This window comes from Acanthochromis polyacanthus, chromosome 16 (assembly GCF_021347895.1).
Source record: "Acanthochromis polyacanthus isolate Apoly-LR-REF ecotype Palm Island chromosome 16, KAUST_Apoly_ChrSc, whole genome shotgun sequence".
In the NCBI taxonomy this organism is placed as follows: domain Eukaryota; kingdom Metazoa; phylum Chordata; class Actinopteri; family Pomacentridae; genus Acanthochromis; species Acanthochromis polyacanthus.
The window spans coordinates 23,313,337-23,339,431 of NC_067128.1; the positions used below are offsets into that span (position 1 = coordinate 23,313,337).

General features: G+C 40.2%; 1 protein-coding gene across 1 annotated transcript; it reads left to right on the forward strand.

Annotated features, from left to right (window-relative positions):
• The first annotated feature begins 12,986 nt into the window (after positions 1–12,986).
• katnbl1 (katanin p80 subunit B-like 1) lies at positions 12,987–25,041 on the forward strand. Its single transcript, XM_022220304.2, is given in 11 exon segments — positions 12,987–13,181; positions 13,723–13,847; positions 14,001–14,038; positions 14,248–14,530; positions 14,692–14,807; positions 14,907–14,957; positions 19,484–19,573; positions 19,840–19,904; positions 19,907–19,943; positions 21,573–21,666; positions 24,455–25,041. Coding segments are annotated over 10 exon segments (921 nt in total). The 5' UTR covers positions 12,987–13,181; positions 13,723–13,733; the 3' UTR covers positions 24,488–25,041.
• The last annotated feature ends 1,054 nt before the right edge of the window (positions 25,042–26,095 follow it).

The window sequence follows — 26,095 nt, forward strand, 5'->3', positions numbered from 1 at the left end:
TGAATTTATTTCCCATCAAGAATGTAAAATGTGAAACTAGTATTATTCATAGCCATACACATGAAGTGTAACACATATCCTCACAATGACATATATTTTTAGTATCTACACATTTGACATACAGTTTGAATAAACTAGATAACGCACGTATTTGTTAAATTGTATAATCTTGATTGTGGCTTATGCCCTATTGGATGAATTATGGTGAAAGACAGACAGATCGCGTTTGCGTGCATAATATGTTTTAATTTGGGTTAATAAATGTTGGTTTTCTTCTCCCTCTGAGGACAAAGAGAGAGTAATGAGATTACTAGAAGTAGCGCCAAAGTATTCTGTCCATGCCCAGGTCTATTAGCCAAGATAAAAGCGGACAGCGCCTTTGTCTCTTTGGCTTTTGCTCTCTTCACCTTTTCAACTTCTTCACAGAACGCATCTTATGCCACTGCTCGAGTGTCTTTATCTCAGTTTTTTTTTTAGACACGTGTCCTTTTTACTTTATCCTTTGAAGTTTCTTTGTTTCTGCGTTCTTCTTGTTGCTCGTGTCAGAGCGGATTCTTTGGTACTGTTATTGAGGAAAAACACTCGGAGACAAGGATGACTCAGAGTCAAAATATTCATTTAAGAATATTTAGTAAAAACGCATTGGACAGTACAGAAATGCATGCATGCAGACTCTCTGTTGTTCTAGCTGACATCAGATTTGACTAAAACTAAGACAATATTCCTCTGCATGCAGCTGTTCGCAACAAAGAGCGAATTCTAAACTATTACATGAGTTTTTAACTAAGAAGGTGTTGTCTTCTGATTGGTTCACACTGCCTGATGTCTTCAGTCTTCGTCCAATCCGAGCCGTCTTCACCCTGTATTGAGAGTACTTTGCATGTGTGTGTGTGTGCCTGCCTGAGGTGTGGCTTCCTGTGACTTTTACACAGACTACAACTCAGCTCTCTGTAGACAACAGGTCTGAGCTTCTTGCTCAATTTATGCTGAGCTTTGAGTTTTATTAATTCAGCTTATTAAATTTTATATTTAATAATAGTACAACAATATCAATAATTTAATTATTTGTATAAAGCAAATTAATCTGATTTTACCCCTATTTTAATCTAGGATCCTCATAGGTTAATATAAGATTTCTATGCCTGTCCCCAATTTACTGTTAATTTAAGACATTGTTGATTACATTTTCTTTTAAGTATTTTTCTTATGAACATTATATTTTAATTTTAATTCCCCAATATTGTTTTATGGTTTAATACTTTAACTTTTATTCTTGTTTAAACATCTAGCTGTTGTTTGAACCTTTTGCCCTGTCTCTGTCCTCTGTGAGTACGTGACAAGTTGCACATCTCTGTAACCGCAGACCCCCCTCTTTCTTCCAGGTATTGCATAGTTTTAATGGATGTTCTTCGCTTTTATTTTAAAACTGTCACCTGTCCATGCTAAACTGCCATCCTAGATGTTATTCTTATTTCAGTTTGTCAGTTTGAAGCGAGGGGGAAAAGTTTTCCCCTCAGCTCTTTGAAAGGTCAGTTGTAACCACAAGCCTTTTAGTCAAGTGGAGCATGAAGCATTTACCTTAAACACACTTTCCTTTAAGTTAGATGTTGAAACCTGCACAACCTGCTTAGATCAACACTTTTTCCAGGTTATGAGCTAGAACTCAAACATGCATTCATAAGCACCTTAATATATTTGATTATAGGGTTAATACAAGTTGCAAGCACACATAATATGATCAATGAAGGTTAATGATGAATATAAGTAATAAGTAAAAGAGTAATTAAATGATGATTGTAAGTAATGAATAAAAGTAATAACATGATGATCATAAGTAATAAGCAAAAGTAATTAAAATGATGATTGCAAGTAAAAGTAATAAAATGATGATCATAAGCAATAAGTAAAAAGTAATTAAAATGATGATTATAAGTGATAAGTAAAAAAGTAATAAAATGATGATTGTAATTGATAAGCAAAAGAGTAATTAAAATGATTATAAGTAATAAGCAGAAAGCAATAAAAACATGATAGTTTAATAGATATGTAAAATGAATATTCCCCACACTAACTTATTCTTTCCTTTTTTACTACGCATTCTAGACATTGCTCATTTCCCCCTACCAGCCTGAGCTTACAGTTTTTATTTATTTTTTCTAATAAGAAGTAATTGAAACCAGTTTTTCCTTTTTCTAAATTTCATTGTGGCAGCCCTCCAGTCAACATTCGTTTATTACTTCGCTATCGCCAGCTAAGACTGGAGCAAGAGCCACCTTTAGTCAAGTGATTTTTCACCAACCCTGGAACTCCTCATCACTTGTGGTACCAATGCCTCAGAGGTCTACTGGTCCAGACCCACCTGTGCTGAACCAGACTCCGGGGCAGAACTCGACTGGTTGCCTAGCGACCACACGACGCTTCAGGAAAAGGAAAGCCTCGGCGCGTCGCGAGGACGTCATAGGCTTCTCTGCTGCATCCCAGCCCAAATGGAGACTTTGACAGCACTACTGAAAAGTAAGAAACCGCTGAGTTCTCTCTGTTCCGGATGATGTCTCTTCTGTTGAGGTCATTAACAGCTTTATTATTTAAATCCATCGACTAATCTTCCTTTTTGCGTATCAATCATAGTCTAAATTTGTCACAAGGCAGGAGGGTTTGAACCCAGAGTGCAGGCACACGAGAGGCAGACAGATTCTCAGAGGTGGAGCACAAGACTACAGAAGTAAATCAAACGCCATGCAAAAATCCGTAAATGTAACTAGAACAAAACAGTACTGAAATAATAAACAATAATAAACTAAACAGGACACTACATGGGCTAAGGGCTAAACTAAAACAGAATGGCTTGACTCACGAGTGACTATAATCCAACAGACCGGGGGGCACACACAGGGCTCAATGGCGGCGCACGCCAGGGCCGCTGAAGTGTGGCTGAGTCAGGCGGCTGCAGGAACGCAGCGGGGACAGGCGGCTGCAGGAACGCAGCGGGGACAGGCGGCTGCAGGAACGCAGCGGGGACAGGCGGCTGCAGGAACGCTGCGGGGACAGGGCGGCGGGAGCCAAGGCAGGGGCAGAGCTCCAGAAACACGCCAGGCAGAGCAGGCGGGGGGTCCGGAGCTGTGGCAGACCAGGGCAGAGTGGCTGATGGACAGCCAGAAGGAGAATGAATGATTCAGCAGGGAGTTGTGGTGCAAGCCAGGCTTTAACTGCCCTTCCGCTCCACACTCTCTGAGCTCGGCATCTCAGGTTCTGTCCTGTTGTGGTTCAAGTCCTACCTCACAGGCAGATCCTTCAGAGTATCATGGCGAGGGGAGGTGTCAAGGTCACACAACCTATCAACTGGGGTCCCTCAGGGGTCAGTGCTTGGTCCCTTACTCTTCTCTCTGTACACCACCTCACTTGGTGCAGTGATCCGCTCCCATGGCTTCTCCTACCACTGTTATGCTGACGACACTCAGCTTTTCCTCTCTTTTCTACCTGACAACACAACAGTTTCAGCTCGGATATCAGCATGTCTGGCTGATATCTCCACATGGATGAAGGAACGGCACCTTCAACTGAATCTGTCTAAGACTGAACTCATGGTCTTTCCAGCTTGTCCATCTGTTCAGCCTCAGATCAGTGTCCAACTTCACTCGAGCCTACTTATGCCCACAAACTCAGTCAGAAACCTGGGTGTCATGATTGATGACCAGCTGACCTTTAAGGTTCACGTGGCCTCAGTTTCTCGATCTTGTCGTTATGTCCTTTACAACATCAGGAAGATCAGATCCTTCCTGACCCAACAGGCCACGCAACTTCTGGTTCAGGCTCTTGTGATGTCACGCATTGACTACTGCAACTCTCTTCTGGCAGGTCTCCCTGCATGTACAGTCAAACCTCTACAGATGATCCAGAATGCAGCAGCACATCTGGTCTTCAACCAGCCCAAAAGAGCTCATGTCACTCCCCTGTTCATCTCCCTTCACTGGCTTCCAGTTGCAGCCAGAATCAAATTCAAAACTTTCCTCCTGGCTTACAAAACATTTACAAGAACGGCCCAAGCCTACCTGGATTCCCTGATCCAGGTCTACTCCCCTCCACGCCCACTTTGCTCTGCATGTGAGAGACGCCTGGTGCTTCCAGCCCAGTGCGGCTCGATATCTCTAGCCAGACTCTTCTCCACTGTTGTTCCCAAATGGTGGAACAAACTACCAAACTCTGTGCGTTCTGACAGTCCCCTTCCCTCTATGTGCGCCTCCAGGCTGGACCCAGATAGCAAACTATGGGTGAATCAATGTTGAATCTATGTTGAGACCTAACGTCGAAATAATACAGAAAGTGCAAGGTTGATAAAATGTTGAGTCAACATTTGCTTTTCAACCATAAATCACACTTTACCCAGACAGCAAAAGATGTTAAATCAATGTTGAATTAGGGTTAAGAAGGTTGAATTGTGGTTACGGTTGAAGACTGATGGTTTGATCAACGTTGATTCAACAACATTTTGTCAACATTGAAGTTTGTGTTTAAAAGATACCATTGAATCTACATTGTATTTTGGTTTAATTAAAATGTTTGACAGGTCAATGTTTAAGTAATGTTGAATCTATGTTTGCAAACATGTAATCTATGTAAGCAAACGTTGACTCAACATTTTATCAACTTTGCGCTTTCTGTATAATTTCGACGTTAGGTCTCAACATAGATTCAACATTGATTCACCCATAGTTTGCTGTCTGGGGAGGGACCGCTCCGCAGGGCGGAGCGAGGACTGGGCAGACACTGCTGTTCCTTCTGTCTCCAAAATGTCCGTAGCAAGTATCAAGGTTGGTGCACCGGTGCGCATATTCTCACGCCAAGTTTATTTGTATAAATCACAACCTACGCACTGAAAGTGGCGTATTGTCCGCCAGTCTAGCCTTCTTTAACCCTTGCCTCAGGTTAAATCTGGTCCAACTCTCCGTATAAAGGGTTAGATTCTATCTGCTATTAGTATGCCACCTAACAGGATTCAGCAGAATAATGAAGCTGGAGTCGAAGGATACTCGCCTAGGTTCTAACTGCCTTACATCCAAATGTCTCACCCCTCTTATCTGATAAATATTATCCCACTAAGCAGCCCTTCTAAGTAGTAGTATTGATTTATCAATCACGTTTGTTAATGCCAGCTCCCCTCTAAGGACTGCATGCACTTGGTGCTATTCCTAGGTTCGTTTTAGAGGTTTGGAAAAAACTAACCTCAGGGGTAATGTTTAAACACTGTCAAATTGGACTAAGTAACCTTTAAGAACCATTAGATTGAATACACACAATCAACTTAACTTTTTACCACTATGCAGAATCAGTGGTTTATAATAATTTCATTAGGCTTCTCTTTAAATGCAATATAGCGTTTTATTAAGCAAAATTAGCAGGGGCTCAGCATCAATTCATGATCAAACAATTAGTTATTCCTGATTAAAAATTATACTAAAGTAACTAAATTGAGCGTACCTGTCAATCTTCTCTAATTTGTAAATTTAGGAGAGAGAGCGGACAGCGTGGCCACTACTGTACCACCCAGTCTTGACTTGCGTCTGGGAGAAGTCCTCAGTTGTCCAGTAGACTCAGTACGATGTCTTCTTGGCGGACAAAAGGATTTCTTCCCTCAGCAGGGGGAGCAGAGGAGTCCCGTAAGCCAATTGTGGTCTGACAGTTATCTCTGGAATCAGCTGGAACGTTAGTGCTTACGCTCCAGCTGTCTTCTCTGTTGGATGGTGGTGATGGAGAACCCTCGCCTGTTCAGGCTGTAGTGGGTCACTGGGTCTCTCAGCCCCGGGGAAGGGAACAGCCCTGTGCTGTTGCCTCCTTCGCCTCTCTGGATGTTGTCGGTTCTTCCTTCTGTTGGTCTCGTCTGGATAACAGCAAACCTCTTAGGACTCTCCGTTTGGCAGAGTGTGGTCTTCGCTTGTTGAACAAAGTCAGAAAAAGACTTTGCTTCCAACGATGTTCTCAGCGATCTCTGGAGCCTAAGTCCTGCGTTGTCTTCCCGTCTCTAGGGCAATAGATGCGGTGAAGAGTCTTCAGAACTCCGGCCAAGTTCCCTTTGCAGCTCTTCTGGCAGCTCCGGCGAACATCTCCCGTTCAGTGCTTGTAACATTGCTCTTATATACTCTCTCTCCTACACACATATCTGGCTAGGTACGCCCCTAACACCGTCTAACTCATGCAATCAACTTGTTATCACATACATCAGTAATACAGAAGTCATGGTTTTACAGCAAATACACAGTGTCCACATTCTGCTGTTAACACACACACATTTCAACAAGCCCTCCTGGGTTTTTCCCAACTTCCCTTTTTCTGAGGAGGTTGCTGTGTCACGGTGACTGCTGTGTCATGGTGACTGCTGCTTTCTGCACTTCTGTTTTCTTAAGGCCTGCACACACACAGAGCTTAAACAGAGATTACTTTACAGAGAATCATTCTTCGAACCATTCTTCTTAGTCCAAACATATTAAATCATCTGAATCATCACTTCAATCAAATCAACACTTCTAAAAATATATATATACCAGCAAGCATAATCATATGGTTAACTTATAATGTTTCTTTATTTGATCTTTATTTGTCTGCATCAAAACCTTTGTTTCCTTTAAGGCTTAAGTGGGCCTGAGTGCTTTCTGAGACCTCAACATCTGCATCTTACTTGACAGTATGTATCTTTCTAGCCCTGTTTTGTGTGTAAGCCAGCTTTAGAAATGAGGCCCCAGATCATTCAGTCGGGAGAAACGAAACCATGATCCATATGGAAAATTCTTGTCAACAGCAGCAATTCAGCCGAGTGTATCACAGTGAACAGCTGCAGATGTGGAAGACAGGTATGAGCTCATGCCAGTGTTAAACTATATAATCTAATGTTTAAATTCAAAACTCATCATATAGAATAGAATAGAATAGAATAGAATAGAATAGAATAGAATAGAAAGCCTATATTGTCGTTGTATAACGGGTATACAATGAAATTGGGAGCGCTGCTCCATTTGGTGCTTAGAAAGATATACAGTGCCTTGCGAAAGTATTCGGCCCCCTTGAACTTTTCAACCTTTCGTCACATTTCAGGCTTCAAACATAAAGATATAAAATTGTAATTTTTTGTCAAGAATCAACAACAAGTGGGACACAATCGTGAAGTGGAACGAAATTTATTGGATATTTTAAACTTTTTTAACAAATAAAAACCTGAAAAGTGGGGCGTGCAATATTATTCGGCCCCCTTGCATTAATACTTTGTAGCGCCACCTTTTGCTGCAATTACAGCTGCAAGTCACTTGGGGTATGTCTATCAGTTTTGCACATCGAGAGACTGAAATTCTTGCCCATTCTTCCTTGCAAAACAGCTCGAGCTCAGTGAGGTTGGATGGAGAGCGTTTGTGAACAGCAGTCTTCAGCTCTGCCCACAGATTCTCGATTGGATTCAGGTCTGGACTTTGACTTGGCCATTCTAACACCTGGATACGTTTATTTGTGAACCATTCCATTGTAGATTTGGCTTTATGTTTTGGATCATTGTCCTGTTGGAAGATAAAGCTCCATCCCAGTCTCAGGTCTTTTGCAGACTCCAACAGGTTTTCTTCCAGAATGGTCCTGTATTTGGCTCCATTCATCTTCCCATCAATTTGAACCATCTTCCCTGTCCCTGCTGAAGAAAAGCAGGCCCAAACCATGAGGCTGCCACCACCATGTTTGACAGTGGGGATGGTGTGTTCAGGGTGATGAGCTGTGTTGCTTTTACGCCAAACATATCGTTTTGCATTGTGGCCAAAAAGTTGGATTTTGGTTTCATCTGACCAGAGCACCTTCTTCCACATGTTTGGTGTGTCTCTCAGGTGGCTTGTGGCAAACTTTAAACGAGACTTTTTATGGATATCTTTGAGAAATGGCTTTCTTCTTGCAACTCTTCCATAAAGGCCAGATTTGTGCAGTGTACGACTGATTGTTGTCCTACGGACAGACTCTCCCACCTCAGCTGTAGATCTCTGCAGTTCATCCAGAGTGATCATGGGCCTCTTGGCTGCATCTCTGATCAGTCTTCTCCTTGTTTGAGGGGAAAGTTTAGAGGGACGGCCTGGTCGATTTGCAGTGGTCTGATACTCCTTCCATTTCAATATGATTGCTTGCACAGTGCTCCTTGAGATGTTTAAAGCTTGGGAAATCTTTTTGTATCCAAATCCAGCTTTAAACTTCTCCACAACAGTATCTCGGACCTGCCTGGTGTGTTCCTTGGTCTTCATGATGTTCTCTGCACTTTAAACAGAACCCTGAGACTATCACAGAGCAGGTGCATTGATACGGAGACTTGATTACACACAGGTGGATTCTATTTATCATCATCAGTCATTTAGGACAACATTGGATCATTCAGAGATCCTCACTGAACTTCTGGAGTGAGTTTGCTGCACTGAAAGTAAAGGGGCCGAATAATATTGCACACCCCACTTTTCAGTTTTTTATTTGTTAAAAAAGTATAAAATATCCAATAAATTTCATTCCACTTCAAAATTGTGTCCCAATTGTTGTTGATTCTTGACAAAAAATTAAACTTTTATATCTTTATGTTTGAAGCCTGAAATGTGGCGAAAGATTGAAAAGTTCAAGGAGGCCGAATACTTTCACAAGGCACTGTATATGTCAGGGTAGAGATTGCGATTTGGTAGAGTTGGAGTTTCTACCAGTAGAGATTGCGATTGGAGTCTCTACCAGTAGAGATTGCGATCGCAACCTCTACCAGTAGAATTGGAGTTTCTACCAGTAGAGATTGCGATTGGAGTCTCTACCAGTAGAGACTGCGATCGCAATCTCTACCAGCAGAAACTCCAATCCTACCAGTAGAGCTTTGTCAGGGCTAAGGTAGACTTTTAAGGTTAGGGTCAGGGGTCAGGGCAGGGGTCAGATTTAAAGGTCAGGGTTAGTTAAGGTTAGGGTCAGGGCAGGGGTCAGATTTAAGGTTCCATCTCTACTGGTAGGGTTGGAGTTTCTACTGGTAGAGATTACAATCACAAACTCTACTGGTAGAGACTCCAATCGCAATCTCTACTGGTAGAAACTCCAATCGCAATCTCTGCTGGTAGAAACTCCAATTCTACTGGTAGAGACTCCAATCGCAAACTCTACTGGTAGAGACTCCAATCACAATCTCTACTGGTAGAAACTCCAATTCTACTGGTAGAGACTCCAATCGCAAACTCTACTGGCAGAGACTCCAATCGCAGTCTCTACTGGTAGAAACTCCAACTCTACCAAATCGCAGTCTCTTCCCTGACATATACATTACAATAAAATAAATAAAAATAGAATAATATACGGTAAAAATACAATAAAATACAATGAGAAAGAACAGCAATTATGGAAAAAATAAGCTTTAAATTGCATATACTGATAAAGTGGCTTTACATATTGTTCTTGGAGGTGAGTGGAGATTCAGTGTGAAATGAATATTGCACAAGATTGCACATATAATGCATGTTTCCAGTGATGTTATTGTTATTGTGTTCATGTTTTCTTGTTGTTCAGAGCACTGATGGCTCTGGGGAAGAAACTGTCCGAGTCTATTTGTTTTTGTTTTATGTGCTCTGTACCGCCAACCAGAGGGCAAGAAGGTTATATATTAAAATCCATTCTCTATACACCGCTTTATCCTCACTAGGGTCACGGGGGGTGCTGGAGCCTATCCCAGCTGACTCGGGCAAAGGCAGGGGACACCCTGGACAGGTTGCCAGTCTGTCGCAGGGCTAGACAAACAATCACACCTACAGGCAATTTAGAGTTACCAATTAACCTCAGAATATTTTTGGACTGTGGGAGGAAGCCGGAGTGCCCGGAGAAAACCCATGCATGTACAGGGAGAACATGCAAACTCCATGCAGAAAGATCCCAGGCCTACCTCGGGATTTGAACTGGGGATCTTCTTGCTGCAAGGTGAACGTGCTAACCACTACTCCACTGTGCAGTCCAGGTTATATATTTCATGCTTTAAAGAGATACCCTATCATACAGCTGGAAAAACTGTATTATTTTAACCATTATTATGCCAATTTCGAAGCTTGGCACTTCTTTTACACTTTTGGCCCATTTTCCCTGTTAAGAAAGTTTCTTGCAGCAGTTATTCAGAGTCAAAATGATTTGAAAAACTCCAGCACATTGCTTTGCTTAGAGTTGCTTTATCTCATATTGATTTCATGCAGTGTTCTGAAATAAACAACCTTCACCATAAGGCCACAGAAGTCAAGACAATATGCGAGACAGCCTGAGAGAGATTTTCACTTTTATTCAACTCCTGCTTCCCTTGAAGGCTTCTGTGAGTTATGCAAAGGAAATTTTCAGTGTTTTGACAGCAACACAAGAAAGAAGAAGGTAAAAGACAATAAGGTGACTTTTGAAATGTATTAAATCTATGGCCCTGAATCTTGTGGTGCCTCTGGCTGGTTGACAAAACAAAATTCTGTAGTTGGACAATCAAGAAATTTTTAGTCAGTTTCAAAAGTTTTAAGGGAAAATAGAGTGTATGGGCTGTGCGATTTTGAAATTGCATGGTTTCATGTAAAAAGCTACTCTTCTACTCCTTCACATTTAAGAATGATATAATGATGGGCACTTAAATGAAACACGAAGCATACTTTTCTCAATGCTGGAGTGACTTTTGATATGAGTATACATCAAAATACTTTTACTCTGCCAAGGCACACGGTGGAGTTATGTGACCATCAGTGTACATTTGTCCTTCTGTTAATCTGTGAATATGTCTGTGAGCAACATTACTCAAAAATGGACTAACAGATTTGGATTAAATTTTCAGGGAAGGTCAGAAATGACACAACGACCAAGTGATTAGATTTCGGCACTGATGTGATTTATAGTCTGGATCCACAAATTTGTTAAACATTTCTGTATCATAGCGAGATAACAGCACAGCATCACTGTAACTATGACTACAAGTGAACACTACATTCAATTCAATTCAATTCAATTTTATTTATATAGCGTCAATTACAGTCAACTCGTCTCAAGACGCTTTACAGAACCCAAATGCCTGACCCCCAGAGCAAGCCCAAAGGCGACAGTGGCAAGGAAAAACACCCTTTTAACAGGGAAGAAACCTCGAGCAGAACCCGGCTCTATATAGGGGGGACCCATCTGCCTGCTGGCCGGGCGGGTTGAGAAGGACAGAAGAGGGCAAGGGGGAGGGATGGGAGAAGAGGGAGGGGTGGGAAAGCAAGGAAAACACAACACACATTTGGATACATGCATGACAGGATATGTGACACAGACAAAGTATAAGCTAACATTGAAAACTGACTCATAATTTACTCTGATGATGTACGGCTCTGACATTAAACATACTCCATATATAGCTAGCAGTAAAATTCAAACAGTATGTAAGTTAGCATAACAGTATAGTGAAGGCAATGCAGAGTTGACTGGTGGAAAAAGGGAGTTGGAAGCAGAGGGCTGGAGGAAGGTCAGCAGCAGCATCCCACAGTGGACATGGTGGAGACTGGACCAGCTGGTGGAACATCAACCGCAGATCTGAAGCATCCAGCTCTGGGACCAGGGACACTCGGAGAAATAGCACAGGGGGAAACAGAGTGAATGTACTGCAATAACGGTATACATATTAAATGTAAAGGTAGATAGAGAAGGGCTCAGTGCGTAAAGAAAAGTCCCCCAGCAGCCTAGGCCTATAGCAGCATGACTAGAGGCAGAACGAAGGGACGTCCAAGAGGGAGTCAGCTGTGCAAATGAAGACACAAGCCGAACCCCTGTGGGTCACCCAGTCAGCCCCAACTATAAGATTTGTCAAAAAGGAACGTTTTAAGCCTGGTCTTAAAAATAGAGAGGGTGTCTGCCTCCCGAACCCAAACTGGGAGCAGGTTCCACAGGAGAGGCGCCTGATAACTGAAGGCTCTGCCTCCCATTCTACTTTTAGAAATTCTAGGAACAACAAGTAAGCCTGCAGCTTGAGAGCGAAGAGTTCTACTAGGATAATAAGGTACTATCAGATCTTTAAGATATGATGGAGATTGGTTATTAAGAGCTTTATATGTCAGAAGAAGGATTTTAAATTCTATTCTGGATTTAACAGGAAGCCAGTGAAGAGAAGCAAGTATAGGGGAAATATGATCTCTTTTGCTAACTCCTGTCAGTACTCTCGCAGCAGCGTTTTGGATCAACTGTAGATGTTTGAGAGAGCTATTTGGACAACCCGATAATAAGGAATTGCAATAGTCAAGCCTGGAAGTAACAAAAGCATGAACTAATTTTTCTGCATCTCTCTGAGACAGAATGTTCCTGATTTTTACAATATTACGCAGCTGCCTCCTGGCGATGACATGATTGCGATCTTACTACAAATCCACGGCTGCGGACTTATCGGGAAATAATACAACTGAGCAGCTTTGGCGGAGTACTGCACTCTCTGACTGCTTTTCTTACTCATCTTATGAACTCTGAAGTAGTTAGACTGACTTTATTCATCTCCAGAGGGGAAATTCTGTTGTAACAGCAGCATGCTGTTGTGTACTTATCTCTGTGTCGCTGAGGGGAGGGACGTCTGGAATGACCTGCTTCGCCTGCTGCCTCTGCGACCCGGCCCCGGATAAGCGGAAGAAAATGGATGGATGGATGGATGGATGGATGGATGAACTACAGAAATGTTTCTCATAAAGTGCTCTGTGAATACATATTTGTAGCCAGTGTCCATCCATCCATCCATCCGTCCATCCATCCATCCGTCCATCCATCCTCTATACACCGCTTTATCCTCACTAGGGTCACGGGGGGTGCTGGAACCTATCCCAGCTGACTCGGGCGAAGGCAGGGGACACCCAGGACAGGTCGCCAGTCTGTCGCAGGGTGTAGCCAGTGTACAAGGTGTAAATACATGCCTCACTGCATTACAGGTTATATGCCACTGGATGGCGCCGCAGCACACAAGGATTTAAGTGTGTTTTGTAATGTCCAGCAGTCGTCGCTGAAACTCCAGCCTTTCTTGCCAAAATCAATCCCACAATCCTCACAGAGCGGCAGTATATTCATTTGAATGGTAAAACTGAAACACTTGCGATCCTGCCCGGAGGGGAGCTGCTCTTGAGTTTAACCAGTTTTTCACGTTTTGGATTTACACACTGAGGAGCCCTTCTTAGATCTCACAAAATGAATCGGTCTGTATCGAACTTTACTGTGTAAAAATAATATCTGAAGCAGCCTTTATGAAGCCATATGTTCTCTGAGTTGGAAGGCTAACTAGCTAGCTAGCTGGCTAGGTCGCGCTAGCGGCCCAGCTAGTTACTTTCTACATACGTCTCCCTGTTTCCTTGATAGTTGAGCTAATGTTAAAGCTAGCTGTAGTGTTACCGTGAGACCATGAGCAAAGTTTTAGCAGCGTTGCACGTCTCAAAACACATTTAATATAATTATTTAATTTCTAGCACGGCAGACAACTTACCGACTTAACTTTATTTAACATTATAGCCCAACTGGCTAACAGCAGCCAAGGCCTTTGTAACCATAATACAGCGTTTTGTTGTGTTTATCTCATTTGAATATGTGCGATTAGTCTTTTTGAGTCCCAATGTTGCTTTTTAGACCACATGCTGTACACAGTTAGTCAACCTGTTTGCTGTTAGGCTAATAGAAGTGACCGTGACTTCTCTTGAAGTGGAGGTGTGTTATCAACGATTGTCCCAACTGTTTGTCCAACAGTGTCCCTTATTATGGCAGCTGGTAAGAATGTTGGGCAGCAGAAAGTGTTTAAGGTCAACCAGAGCAAATCCAATGGCTTTCTTCAATCCTGCCTGCATACTTCTGCTAAAAAGAACATGAAGCAGGTATGGAGATGTAATAGCACATGTCATGATTTATTGTAAAAATAACTATCCTGTTGTCTCTTAAATCCTGGTGACTGAAGTGAGGTACAGTTCAGTGGTATTGTAGTAGTAGTGGCTGTAGTAGTGGCCTCATCCCCTATCCTTTTGTTTTAGGTGGATATTATTAATAAGGACGAATTAGATAAAGACAGGTGAGTCTTTGATCCACATCTGTGGGATTCATCTAATTATACTCATTCACTCACTATCAGTGTCTCAGATCACACAGATCCTTCTCAGTCACAGGACCATTACGGCACCTTTCCATAACCATTATCACCATATCTGTGGCTTTGAGTTTGATGATTTTCCAAACTGGGGCAGCTTTGTATGTGGTTCAACTTGACTCCCCTCTTGATAGATTGCAGGTGCATCGCAGAGTACACATTCAAGAAAAAGAAAAGCGGTTGTCATCTTGCAAGAGGAAGAGTTGTGCATTGGTGGAGGTGGGTATAAAGCTGCAAAGCACAACATCCAATGTAGGCCATTCCTGTGACCTCGGCATGGCCAACAAAGAAAATGAGCTGACGTGCTCTGATGATGTGCGGGGCGTTCACTACAATGATAACCGTGGGCTCCCAGTGAACTCTGCAGAGGCCTCCAAGATGGCAGGGGCCAGCTCCAAGTACAGTGACTTTACTGAGGTGCGATACAAAGCCAAAGCTGTTGCTTGCATTGGAAAAATATTTACAACTCAAAGTTTTTATGTAAAATGAATTCAGCACTTGTCATTGTCTTCTGTTACTTATTAAAAACTGCAATACTGGAGACACTAAATTCCTTTTGTAAATTTGTATATTTATAGCTATCAAAGGACCATGAAGCTATGACCCATGTCCTTTTTGGAAGAAACCTTCGACTTAAAGTAGCCCTAACACTGTGGCGAAAAAATGCCAGCGAATTAGTGGCCTACCTTATAAGGTAAACTATTATATACTATGGCTAATTATGCTGTTTAGTAGTTTATGTTTATTCCTCAAAAATGCAACATGTTTCATTTTCAACTTTGTGGTTTTGCAGAAATCAAGACACAGGGGTGTTGCTTGACTGCTTACCTGTCTTAACAAACAAGTAAGTCACTTTATAGTGTTAAATTCACCTGTAATGACTTCACTGCACAACACAACAGATCTTTAACTGTCATAACTCCAAGCAGTTTCTGGATGTTTCTTTGCTCCTGTCACATTTTTGCTCACTCATCATTTTTCAGTGCATTGTAAGATGTATACCACTGGTAAAGCAACACAACATTGAATAGAAGTAGAGGGAACTCTTGGGATGGTACCCCTCCCTAGTTATAATTAGGAATGGGTACCAAGCCCCGGGATGAAACTTCTAAATCCTGGAGGATCGATAAGCTCCAACATTAGTGGTTCTGCTAACAGTATTTTGGAAAGTAAGAAGAACATTGTTTTGCACATTCTGTTTCATCACCATTAAATGTGTCTTACGTGAATGTGTCTATGATGCACTTCTGCTTTCCAAATCCTAAACAGTGTTCTGTCTGTTGGAACTGCAGGTTCCAACAGACAGAACACAATGTGTCTGAGGGGCGGAGCAGCTCTGTAACTCACCTGCAGCAGTATGCAGCAACACAGGTGATGAACTATTACACTAAACTACAGTTGATGCAGAAAATGTTGCCACAAAAGTAACAAGTCGTTTGTATGTCAGAGCAGAAACGCGATCAATCGGTCGAAACTTTAAGTCAAAGTTATTTGGATACAGACGGAGAAAGGCTCACTTTACTGCTGAGCTTGTAGGTCACCTCTCAGTAACCAGGTACGTTATGTTTGCTAGCAGCCTTAACAGAGTTAACTAAACTACACATAGGCTAGCATAGGCTACTGATTAAAAAGAAGCACTTGTCTGACATTTCTTTATCTGTGCATTGGTAAAAGTAGTAGTACTGTTAAAATCTTAATGATACCCATCCCAAGTTATAATGCCATAAATCATGAAAAGGATGACAGTTTCGATCGATTATGTATTTTACGGATATTGAAGAAGAATGGAATTAACATGTTTTTCCAAGTGCCCTCAGGTGTTACCGATACTGGAGGGAACTCTGCATACTGTTTTACTTCTTAGATTTTTAATTTGTTTCTATCGGTGTCTCTTATCTTCTCTGAGTAAATACAACATGCATCAGAATTTTTGTTTCCAAACTGTCTGTCTCAGCTGAGCCAGTCATGTTTTCTCAGTTCCACTAAAAAGCAGAGTTGTTTTTTTTTTTTTTTACAGAATCCAGTTAGTGTAAAAGGTCTATTTTTGGTGAATTTTTAAATGAGACATTTATAATGTAGTGGTTTTGAAGGAATATTGCAATTAGAAGCTGAACTTTAAGAACCAAGATAACATGCCTTTTAAACCCACTAGAGGGCTTTGAATGTCTAGAGGCTTAGATAAGATCATGTGGCTGCAATTACTTGTTTTTAATATGTGTTCATCAATGTAAGCCTGTAAAATGTCAGAAATTGTTTAAAAATCAGCAGGGTAGTTTTCCTGGAGCACAAAAGGGAATTTGTCTAAAGTTTAAGCTATACAATTTTTTGCATTATGATGAACAAAGGCTGACAATCCTTGGATTTTAGAGTGGAAACAGCATTTTTGACTCAGTTTATTTAAAGGATTAATATCTTGAAGAGAAGTTTATATACACTTCTAAAGGGCTCGTATATTATGGAAGTCTTGAGTTTCCAGTGACTTCTACTACTCTGAATTTTCCATGATGGAATAATTGAAACTTGTCTATCTCGCAGAAAATCATTCTGCATTTTGTTGTTTTTCATAGATTTGTTGTCGCTCTTCTGGAAATATGACAAAATCTGCTGGGTCAAAAATATACATACAGCAACTTGAAATGACAATTTTAGTAATGTTAATCAAATTTTTGTTGCAGCATGGCCTCTTAACTTCTCATGACTGATTACAATTGACGACCCCGGATGACTCCTCTGGGCCATTTTAAATAGGACCAATTTGATGCACCCATTTGACTACATACTACAGTGGGAAAGTCTGCGGAGCTCAGCACATGTTTACAAAGGCAAATAATTTACTTAAACAAGTCAGGAAAGTTACTTGGAGCCATTTCAAAGCAGCTAACGTCATCTGTGCAAACAATTGTTTCTAAGTATGAAGCACATGATGAAGTTGTGTCACTGTCATGATTGTTAAGACAAAACAAATTATCACCTGCTGCTGAGAGACAGTTGGTCAGGATGGTCAAGAGTCCACCAAGAACCACCTAAAAGCAGGTCTTCAATGAATCAGAAGCTGCTGGAACAAAGTTGTCAGTGTCCACAGTAAAGTGAGTTTTACATTCCCATAGGCTGACAGGCTGCTCTGCACAAAAGAAAGCTCTTCTTTCTAGAAGCAGCACCTTAAAGCTCAACTAAAGTACAGTAACACATGGATGAAGAAAAGGCCTCCTAGAGGAAATTTGTGTGGTTATAAGAAACGGAAAGTAGCTGTTTGGCCACAATGACCAGAATTATATTTAGAGGAGAGAAGGTGAGGCCTTTACCCCAGTAACCACAAAGAAAAACATCAAGCATGCTGTTGGTAGTAGTGTTGATAGTAGTATGATCTTGGGCTGTTTTGCTGCCATGTAGGTGGTGCTTTACACAAAGTAAATGGAACAATGAAGGAGGATTACCTCTACATTCTTCCTAAAGAAAACCTAAAATCATCAGCCAGAAGGTTGGGTCTTGAACACAGGTGGATGTTCAAAAATGACCCCAAACACGCATCAAAAATTGTACAGAAATGACTGCAGCAGGCTAGAATTTAAATTTTAGACTGGCCTTCCCATAGTCCTGACTGAAACCCTTTCAAAAACCTGTGGGCTGTGGTATGTCAAGAGGACTGGTCAAAGATACAACCAGAACCTTGTTGACAGGTGCTGAAAGCACCGAGGTGAGGTGAAAATGGCAAATGATTGTTTAATCAAACATTGTTGTATGCGTATTTTTGACCCAGCAGATTTTGTCATGTCTCCAGAAGACCTATAAAGAATCTATACGAGAACCAAAATGCATGATTGTTTTTTTGACAAAGATGCATGTGTTTTAATGATTCCATCATAAAAAATGAATAAATACAGGAGTCTCTATATAAGTGTATGTAAACTTTTGTTCACGACCATATCAATTACTATATCATCTAAATTATGTTTTGTGGCTTTACCTTAGTATAAATGTAGACCATATGAAACAGTGTCCTTGAATGAAGTCCAGGGTTAAAAAAAAATGCCCACAAATTCTGTCAACGCAGTCTTCTAGTATATGTTCTTGGCTTCAATTTGAGCCCAAGATCTAAATCATCGGTTTGCAAAAATTGAATTTTTCGATTTTGGTATATCACACTGCAGATTTATCACATTTCTCGAAGAAAAACTCAGGTAATACTTCACATATATCTTTCCAAAAGTGATATAGTACTTTCCAAACTGAAAAAGGATACATCAGTAAATGCTCTTTGTTGATGACCCCATTGCAAATTTGTGATAACTAAATCTGTGGCAAATTCAAATACTAGTAAATTTACTTATCACACCATAAACCCATTTGCCTCAAACAAGAATGGTTTGTTACTTATCCTTATACTTTTCTTTGCAAAGGTGCTTGCATTGGTATTATATTTAAGCAGCTAAAGCCTAAACTACCTTAATAATTATAACAATGTGTTACACACTTTCTTACCTGCCAGATAATATATCCCTATATAGGCTTATACTATACAAAAACTTCAGAACATACTTGCCTAAAAATCCTTAAACTAAAGCAACAATTCTTAAATGTGGTATGAGCTGAAATGCATTACTGCACAAAAAAGGTTGTGCATGTAGTTCAAAAGCTCTGTTTATTATCAAAGAGGAGTACCACGGTCATTGCTTTGAGGGCAAAAAGTCAAAAAGTCACGGACGGATTTTCACCAAAATTTTACAGGATGTCCGGAAGAGCAAAAGTAACAATCGATTAGATTTTGTAGGTGATCCGGATCACTGTCTGGATCCAGGATTTTTTTGAAGGTCGCAGGACAATTGAGAGATGGCCGCCTTCGACCTTCAAAAAAATCCTGGATCCAGACGGTGATCCGGATAACCTCCAAAATCTAATCGATTGTTACTTTTGCTCTTCCGGACATCCTGTAAAAATTTGGTGAAAATCCGTCCCTGACTTCTTGAGTTATGCTGTTAACAGACAAACAAACAGACAGACAAACAAACTCCGGTGATTACATAACCTCCTGGCGGAGGTAATAATAAACAATGCGTCTTTTATTGGGATTATAGCTATGCATGCTGAAAAAAGTTCCCCAACACAAACTACTTAAAAATGAAAACTTGACTATGAACAGGAAGGAAACTGTTACCCGCTGGTGTTTGTCATGCAAGTTTTACAGGATGTGTCCTCGTCGCTGTAAGTCTGCGATAACTTGTTTTGATGATTGTCCATCAATCTGCAAGTGTGAGGTTGAAGTCAATAATTATGGCAATTTGAGCCCAGTTTGCCGTTTGGTTTTCTGTGCTGATCCACATTACTGACAATCAGCTCACTTCCTTTTATCTTGTGTTTTCTCTCCCTCATCAGCCTTCAAGCTGAAGCACCATGTTTGTCACTTGGCTGCTGCGTTGACCTCATGCCGCAAGTCAAAATGATACTTGCCAGTAAATATGAAGAGTAAGTGGTCCTGAGGAATTTTGCAAACAGTTTTGATAATTTGTTTCTCTTAGATATCATAGGTCGAGGTACAGAGTTAAAAGTTATTGGATTTGCTTTGCACTTACCCAAGAAATTTTAGCTGGTCTGATAAAAAACTAATGAAGTGAGTGAGAATCATTGAAGCCTCTTGGATGAGTGTTAAAATGCCTTTCACTTAGCACTTGCCTTTTATATGTATTTGACTAAGTTGTCTGACCCTTTTTTTTGTTTTTGTTTTTTGATAGGCATATAGTGATCGGTTTACACTGGGTTCAATCTGTCATCAGGAAATGGTGGCCAGAACTTTCTAAAATGAGAAAACGCTGCGGGACAGTTGTTCGGAAGACAGGTGGGCACCGCATGCTTCAATATAACCTGATAGAACACCTAGGGTAGCGACAGATGCTTTAAACCTTTTGCTTTCTTTCTAGCTTTAGTCCTTGGCACTGATTCTAATCACATTTTTTGACAAATCAGCTGGCTGTATAACAACAAAATGGCTGGTATTAAAAATGTCTGAGCAATATTAAATTATTTCTTAAAAAACAAACAAATGACATTTTGAGAAATGTTTCTTTTTGTTATTTAAACTTGGGTGTATTGTCTGATATGTAGCCTGTTTCCTGCTTTCAGTTTTCAATCATGAGTTTTTTGGAACAGAATCAACAATCTGCTGTTGTCAGTAAATGATTGAATTTCTGTAGAGGCCAATTAATGATTACTGCATCTCCATGTGTGATATTTTAACCAGTAAAAATATAACAACGAAATGTGTTAAAGAGGTGTAGTACATAGTACCAGCAGGTCAAGCCTTTTACAGTTTAATAAGATAAAAGTCGAGTTGTGTAGGCTGACTGTGCTGTATAAAATGAGCACACCCCCCTGCTGTCCAACTGGTAAAACAAAAGTTGTCTGGTGGTGGCCGGTTTAGTTAACTACCTGACACTCATGCTAGCACCAAACAACATTGGCACTGTATTTCCACACACAGTTTTAGCTTTCAGTACTGATAACTTTTGATTACATGCTTCCAACAACATTTAAACTAAAGTGATGAAGTGTTTCTGCGCAGTGCTGCTCTGAGTATACATGCATTTTAGACATTGCAGTATATACTGACAAATTGCCTGGTCTGATATAGTCTCTGCAACAACACTTGCAGACATCTGAGCAGCTGTTTCCAGCAGCTGGACCAAAGTTAGCTATAGTTACTTCATTCATACATCATTTAAATCAACTGTGAGGATAATACAGGTATAAAACTGTGGTTAATAAATAAATAACATTACAGATTATTTGCTGTGGAAGCACAGGGGATTATAACTATATCCTATAATATGCTATATTTGTACTAAGTCATATATTAGTTTGTTTACTATGATAAAGATCGGCAGTAGTAGAGGAAGTTTTCGGATCCTTTACAGATGCTTTAAGTTCAAGTACAAACACCACACAGTAATAGTTCTGCATTGAAAAGCAAATAAAAGTCTGTTAGTATAATCAGCAAAATGTGCTATTAAAAGTATTCAATACTGGAAAAATATCTACTATGACTGGAGATTATCACTTATGCATTCATGTGAAAGCAGGATTTTACTGATGTAGTAACTCCAACCACCTACAACTCAAAAAGTGAGAATCAATAATCATTAAGAACTACAATACCATGACAGTAGACTTTATCTCAGAGCAGTTCGGCTGGATTGCATTTTACAGATATACATATAAATAGCCAATGATGGGAAGTATTACCACTTAGGTTAAAAAGAGTAGTTTGGAATCTTTTTCTAAGTGAGTGTATTTTCAAAAATGCCAATCCACATTCCTTTAACTTGCATTGAATTTGGATTTGAACGATTGCATGAGAGAGGAGAGAATTTTTTGAGCTTTTTGAAAGTTACCGATTGTAACTGGCAATGGTGGTCTCTTGTGCACTCTCCTAATATTGCATTGATAATGTTTGTATGTTTTATTCCAGGAATATTGAAATCATGAAGCAGCGGTTGAAGGACTTGTGGAAGGAAGGAGCCCGATTATGTAGGACTCCAGGATCTATGGGAGAACTGGCCAAGGTAAGAGGGAGATCATTATTCTGTTGCGTATCAGGGATTTTTCACGTTGTATACCTGCAAACTTGATTAAAATCAGAGCTCCAGACTGTGACCATTTTGCAGCCATTTTAAGAATGTGTGAGTTAAAATTTCACATGGTTGCATTAGTGTGAGTACATGATACCTCTCCACTCGACACAACAAGCTACAGTGCTAGCCATTATTTTTAAAATAGTAATTCTTTAGTGGCTCAATCAGTCTTTCCCTTCCTGACGTGAAACAATTCATTCTGCTGTTGAAGGGGAACTTTGTTTTTTTTTCAACCTGGGGTCTGTTTTCATATGTCATTTCATACGTGAGTGATGGAGAAATGAATTTTCGACATAGCTCCAGTATTTAGCCAGGCAGGCAGCTTCGCAGTTAGACACCCCCCCCCCCCCCCCCCCCCCGCGTCAAAGTCCGCCCTAACGTGCTATTTTTCCCCACACTGACCGACATCAGAACACCTTATTTCACACAAAGTAATATTTGCTCACATGCCTGTCTGAGCTACTGTGCTGAAGTAAGTCTAGTGATAAGCAAATGTTCAGCAACTAAGGATTTATAGCAGTGATATCAGACAACCTCAGGGAAAGACCAGTGACAAAATGTTATGTTTTCTTACTGAAGTACTTTGCAAATATCAAATGTTGAAGTCACTGTCAGTCTTTACATTAGTGCAAAACTGGCTGTGCAAAGACAATTATTGCTTGATACCATGCTGTTAAAAAAAAACAGTACTACCAATGGAGAAGTTCGTCTGGAGCCTTGCAGACGGTCAGTGCCCAGCTTTGTTTGGGTTAGTTGTTTGAATGAGATGAAAAGGGCTTTTTAGAACACAATAGAATCACTTTATTCATCCCCGAAGGGAAATTCAGTATTTATTGTTATATAATATGTATACTATATATATAATGATAGTAATAATAATATTATTCTTCATTATACCTAAAGCACGCTATTTGGCGTTGTCAGAAGTAAATGAAAACAAATGTAATAGAGCTACATCAACATGTCTATGATAGTCTCAAAAATGAGAATTGCCTCACATAAGTATTTCTCATAAAAGTTTTTTGCCAGACTGCACAGGTACCCCTCTGCAGATTTTGTGTGGATGCTGCCAACCGCTCCCACCCAGGAAAAAAAAAAAAAAAAAGAAGAAAAACACCTCAAGATTCACCATAGGCTTTTGTGGTTCTGTTAACTATCTTCACATTCCCATCCATGATGAAAAAGTGTCAAACTACAAAAGATCAATTTCATTAGTTTCATTTGTTTTAAAATGTTTTACTGATAGTACATTTTATGTATTTATAGTCCCTCCAGGAATTCGCGATGTTGCGATCGCACGAATTCACGCGAAATCAACCAATCTCTACGAATTTTGCGCGGCCTTGCAATTTTGTCCAATCACCACAATTTTCCTGCAATTTTGGCCCGCCTCCCATGAGTTCCACCAATCATAGCAGCTCCCAGCGCAAACGTAATGCACGTACGTCACCGAATTCACTTCATTGATTCTGGTTTGAAGATGCAGACATGTGCAATACTAATGTCTCTCATTTACCAATAAAAATTACTGATGAAGACCGTGATAAATAATTAATTCACTGATGTTCTTCACCAAAGCGGAGCTAAACTGTTTTACAACCGTGCAATATTGTGGTGGAATACAAAAAAAGAAAAAAAATCATCGATTGATACACACTTTTTTTTTTAAAACACGAAACATATTAGAACAGCTGAAATGAGTGGACAACAAACCAGACAAATCACCATGATGGAAACTGTTGCATCCAGATCCATAGCACTGAAAGAATGAGGTAAACTAGATAAATTATTCCACCAAAGAACACGGCGGAGTTATGTGACGATCAGCGTGTTTGAATCATTCCTCCATCAGCAACATTACCCTCAAAAGGACTCAGGGATTTGAATGAAATTTTCAGGGTCGGTCAGAAATGACACAAGGACCAAGTGATTAGACTTCGGCAGGGATACGGCTTAAAGTTTGGATCCACAGATTTGTTAAGGATTCATAGCAGCATGGTGTCTGATAGCGGCATGGTAACCATGGCAACAAGTGAACGCTACCTCAAGCGGCCCGCCGACGATCACATGATTGTGATCCTACAACAAATCTACCTTCTGTGGACTTATTGGAAATGATACAAAGAACAACTAATTAAATTGTGGGGGTGTTTCTGAGTCCCATCAATTCCTGTCGCCCCCTGCATAGTTAGGTCACGTCATATTAAACCAGTTTCTGTCTGCTGCTAATGTCCCACCATGGTGTGCCAGCTTTTGTGGAAATGGGTTAGAATGTTAAATAATTAATTTCAGAATAAATATTGTCAATTACAGTGTTGAAACATGTTCTGCAAGCTGGAAAAATGCAGCTTTTTAGCAATTGTCACTTATCTCTCCGCAATTTTAACAAATAAGCTTAAAACATCGCAACTTTTATCGCGATTTTTTTAGAAAAGCTGCCGCGAATTCAGGCATTTTCGGCCGCAACAATCATGAAAAACGCCCGCGAAATCCTGGAGGGACTGTATTTAGTATTTGCAGAAAGCCAAATCAACATTAATTTTTAACATCAATATTATAACTAAGTTCTGATGTCAAAATAAGAGAAAAATGAAAATTACAAGCAGAAGGAATTGTTTGAAATGGGATTTATTCATTGTGTTGATATCTAAAAGCAAAGACCATCTTTTTAATGTCTTTAGTGATGTCAACAATATGCTATCTCTACTTTGTGTTGCAGGCCATCGAGGCTTATCTATTGCAGCTGCCCTGACAGTAGTCAACGTAGCACTCTGGATTATGTGACCACTACTATCAATCATGGCTGTGTATTGGACTGACATGATGCCAGGAAAATGGACTGGTTCATTTTGCTACTCTCTTAACTGGACTGAACTTGACCATTCAGACAACTCCCTCAGTTAGAGGAGGAGAATCTTAAGCAGGGCAGAGAGAGCCTTCCTGCACAGCAAATGACTGCTTCACATTGAAGTGGACCATCTTGTGAAGGGGCATGTTTAGTGAACCTCTGTGAGACTGGGTGTAATGTCGCTCTATGAAGTGCCAAGCTCTTTGTCTCTCACTTACAACACTCTTCACCGTGTAATGGATGTATCTTGTGGATGTGTGAATGCTCTGGTGTTTTGGTGTTTGGCGCCTGGGTTCTCTGGAATCAGGAACTTGAATCTGCAACGGTCTTTAAGTTATTAGAGCATGTTTTCTTGTTTTCATTTTGACTCTTCCTATGACATCTGACTGTATAATGTAAAGTGTAAAAACAACTGATTCTTTTAATCTTCTTTTAAATAAATTTCATAAAAATCTAAACTTCATGCTGTTCTTTTGTTTTTGTGTTCTGTATAAGGAAGGTACAATAAGAATAGCCCCCCCGTTGAACTATGCCAGACGTATGATCACAAAATGTCATTGTTGATTTGTACTCTTGAACTTTGTTCTCCCAGTAACTTAAATACGGTAAGCTTTTAAAACAATATCATTAGACAGTAAATTGAAGGCGCAGCTACGCCTCTGTGCCATATCACTTAAATGTCAAATGATTTCAAATTGTGTCAGCATATAGTAATTGTAATATTTGTATGTTTAAATAAAGTATTTTCTCTGATGAAAAATACATGCCAAATACTTTAGAGAAGCTACTTTAAAAATACAGCCCCCAGTAGAAACTGCATTCAGCAAAAGTGAATACAACTGTTATCACTGACACAGCAGCAAAAATCAGAACAAGCCATGGTACCACCAGTCAGCTGTCGTGGTCATCTTCTTAATATGACATATGGACAATCTAATACTTGATATGATGTTCTGGAAAAACAGGTGAGTGCACACATTTGCAAGATTAAACAGCATGTTTGACTCCTTTACAGGACTACCACAGTGAAAGCATAGTCCTGACAGTGGAGAAGTTGGATGTCAGAAATGGGGCAGCATGAGTGCAAAAGGTGTTAGGGAGCTGACATTTACATAGTTCTTTTAAAAAAAAAAAGAGAAGGGAACACTTAATCCTCACAGTATAACAGCAATTCAGCTAAACTCCTGGTTTCAAGAAGCTGTCCAGTTTGAAAGCGGAAATGATTGTGAATGACTCCTCATTGGGTTTATAATTTTGGTCTCCACTGTCCATTCTTAACTTATTCTGTACTCAATAAATGACACAGTGTATATGAATGATTAAAGTGTTCCCTTCAATTTTTGGATCATTATAGATGACACCCTAAATGTCCGTGGATATCCCAAAATACAGGCAAACACGGCTACTTTCAGTCTGCAGAGGCTTGGCAGAAGGAAGGACTTACAGCATGAAAACAGTTTGAAGCATACTACAAAAATCACTCAAGAATTTTTATTTAAAAAAAGTGTTTGC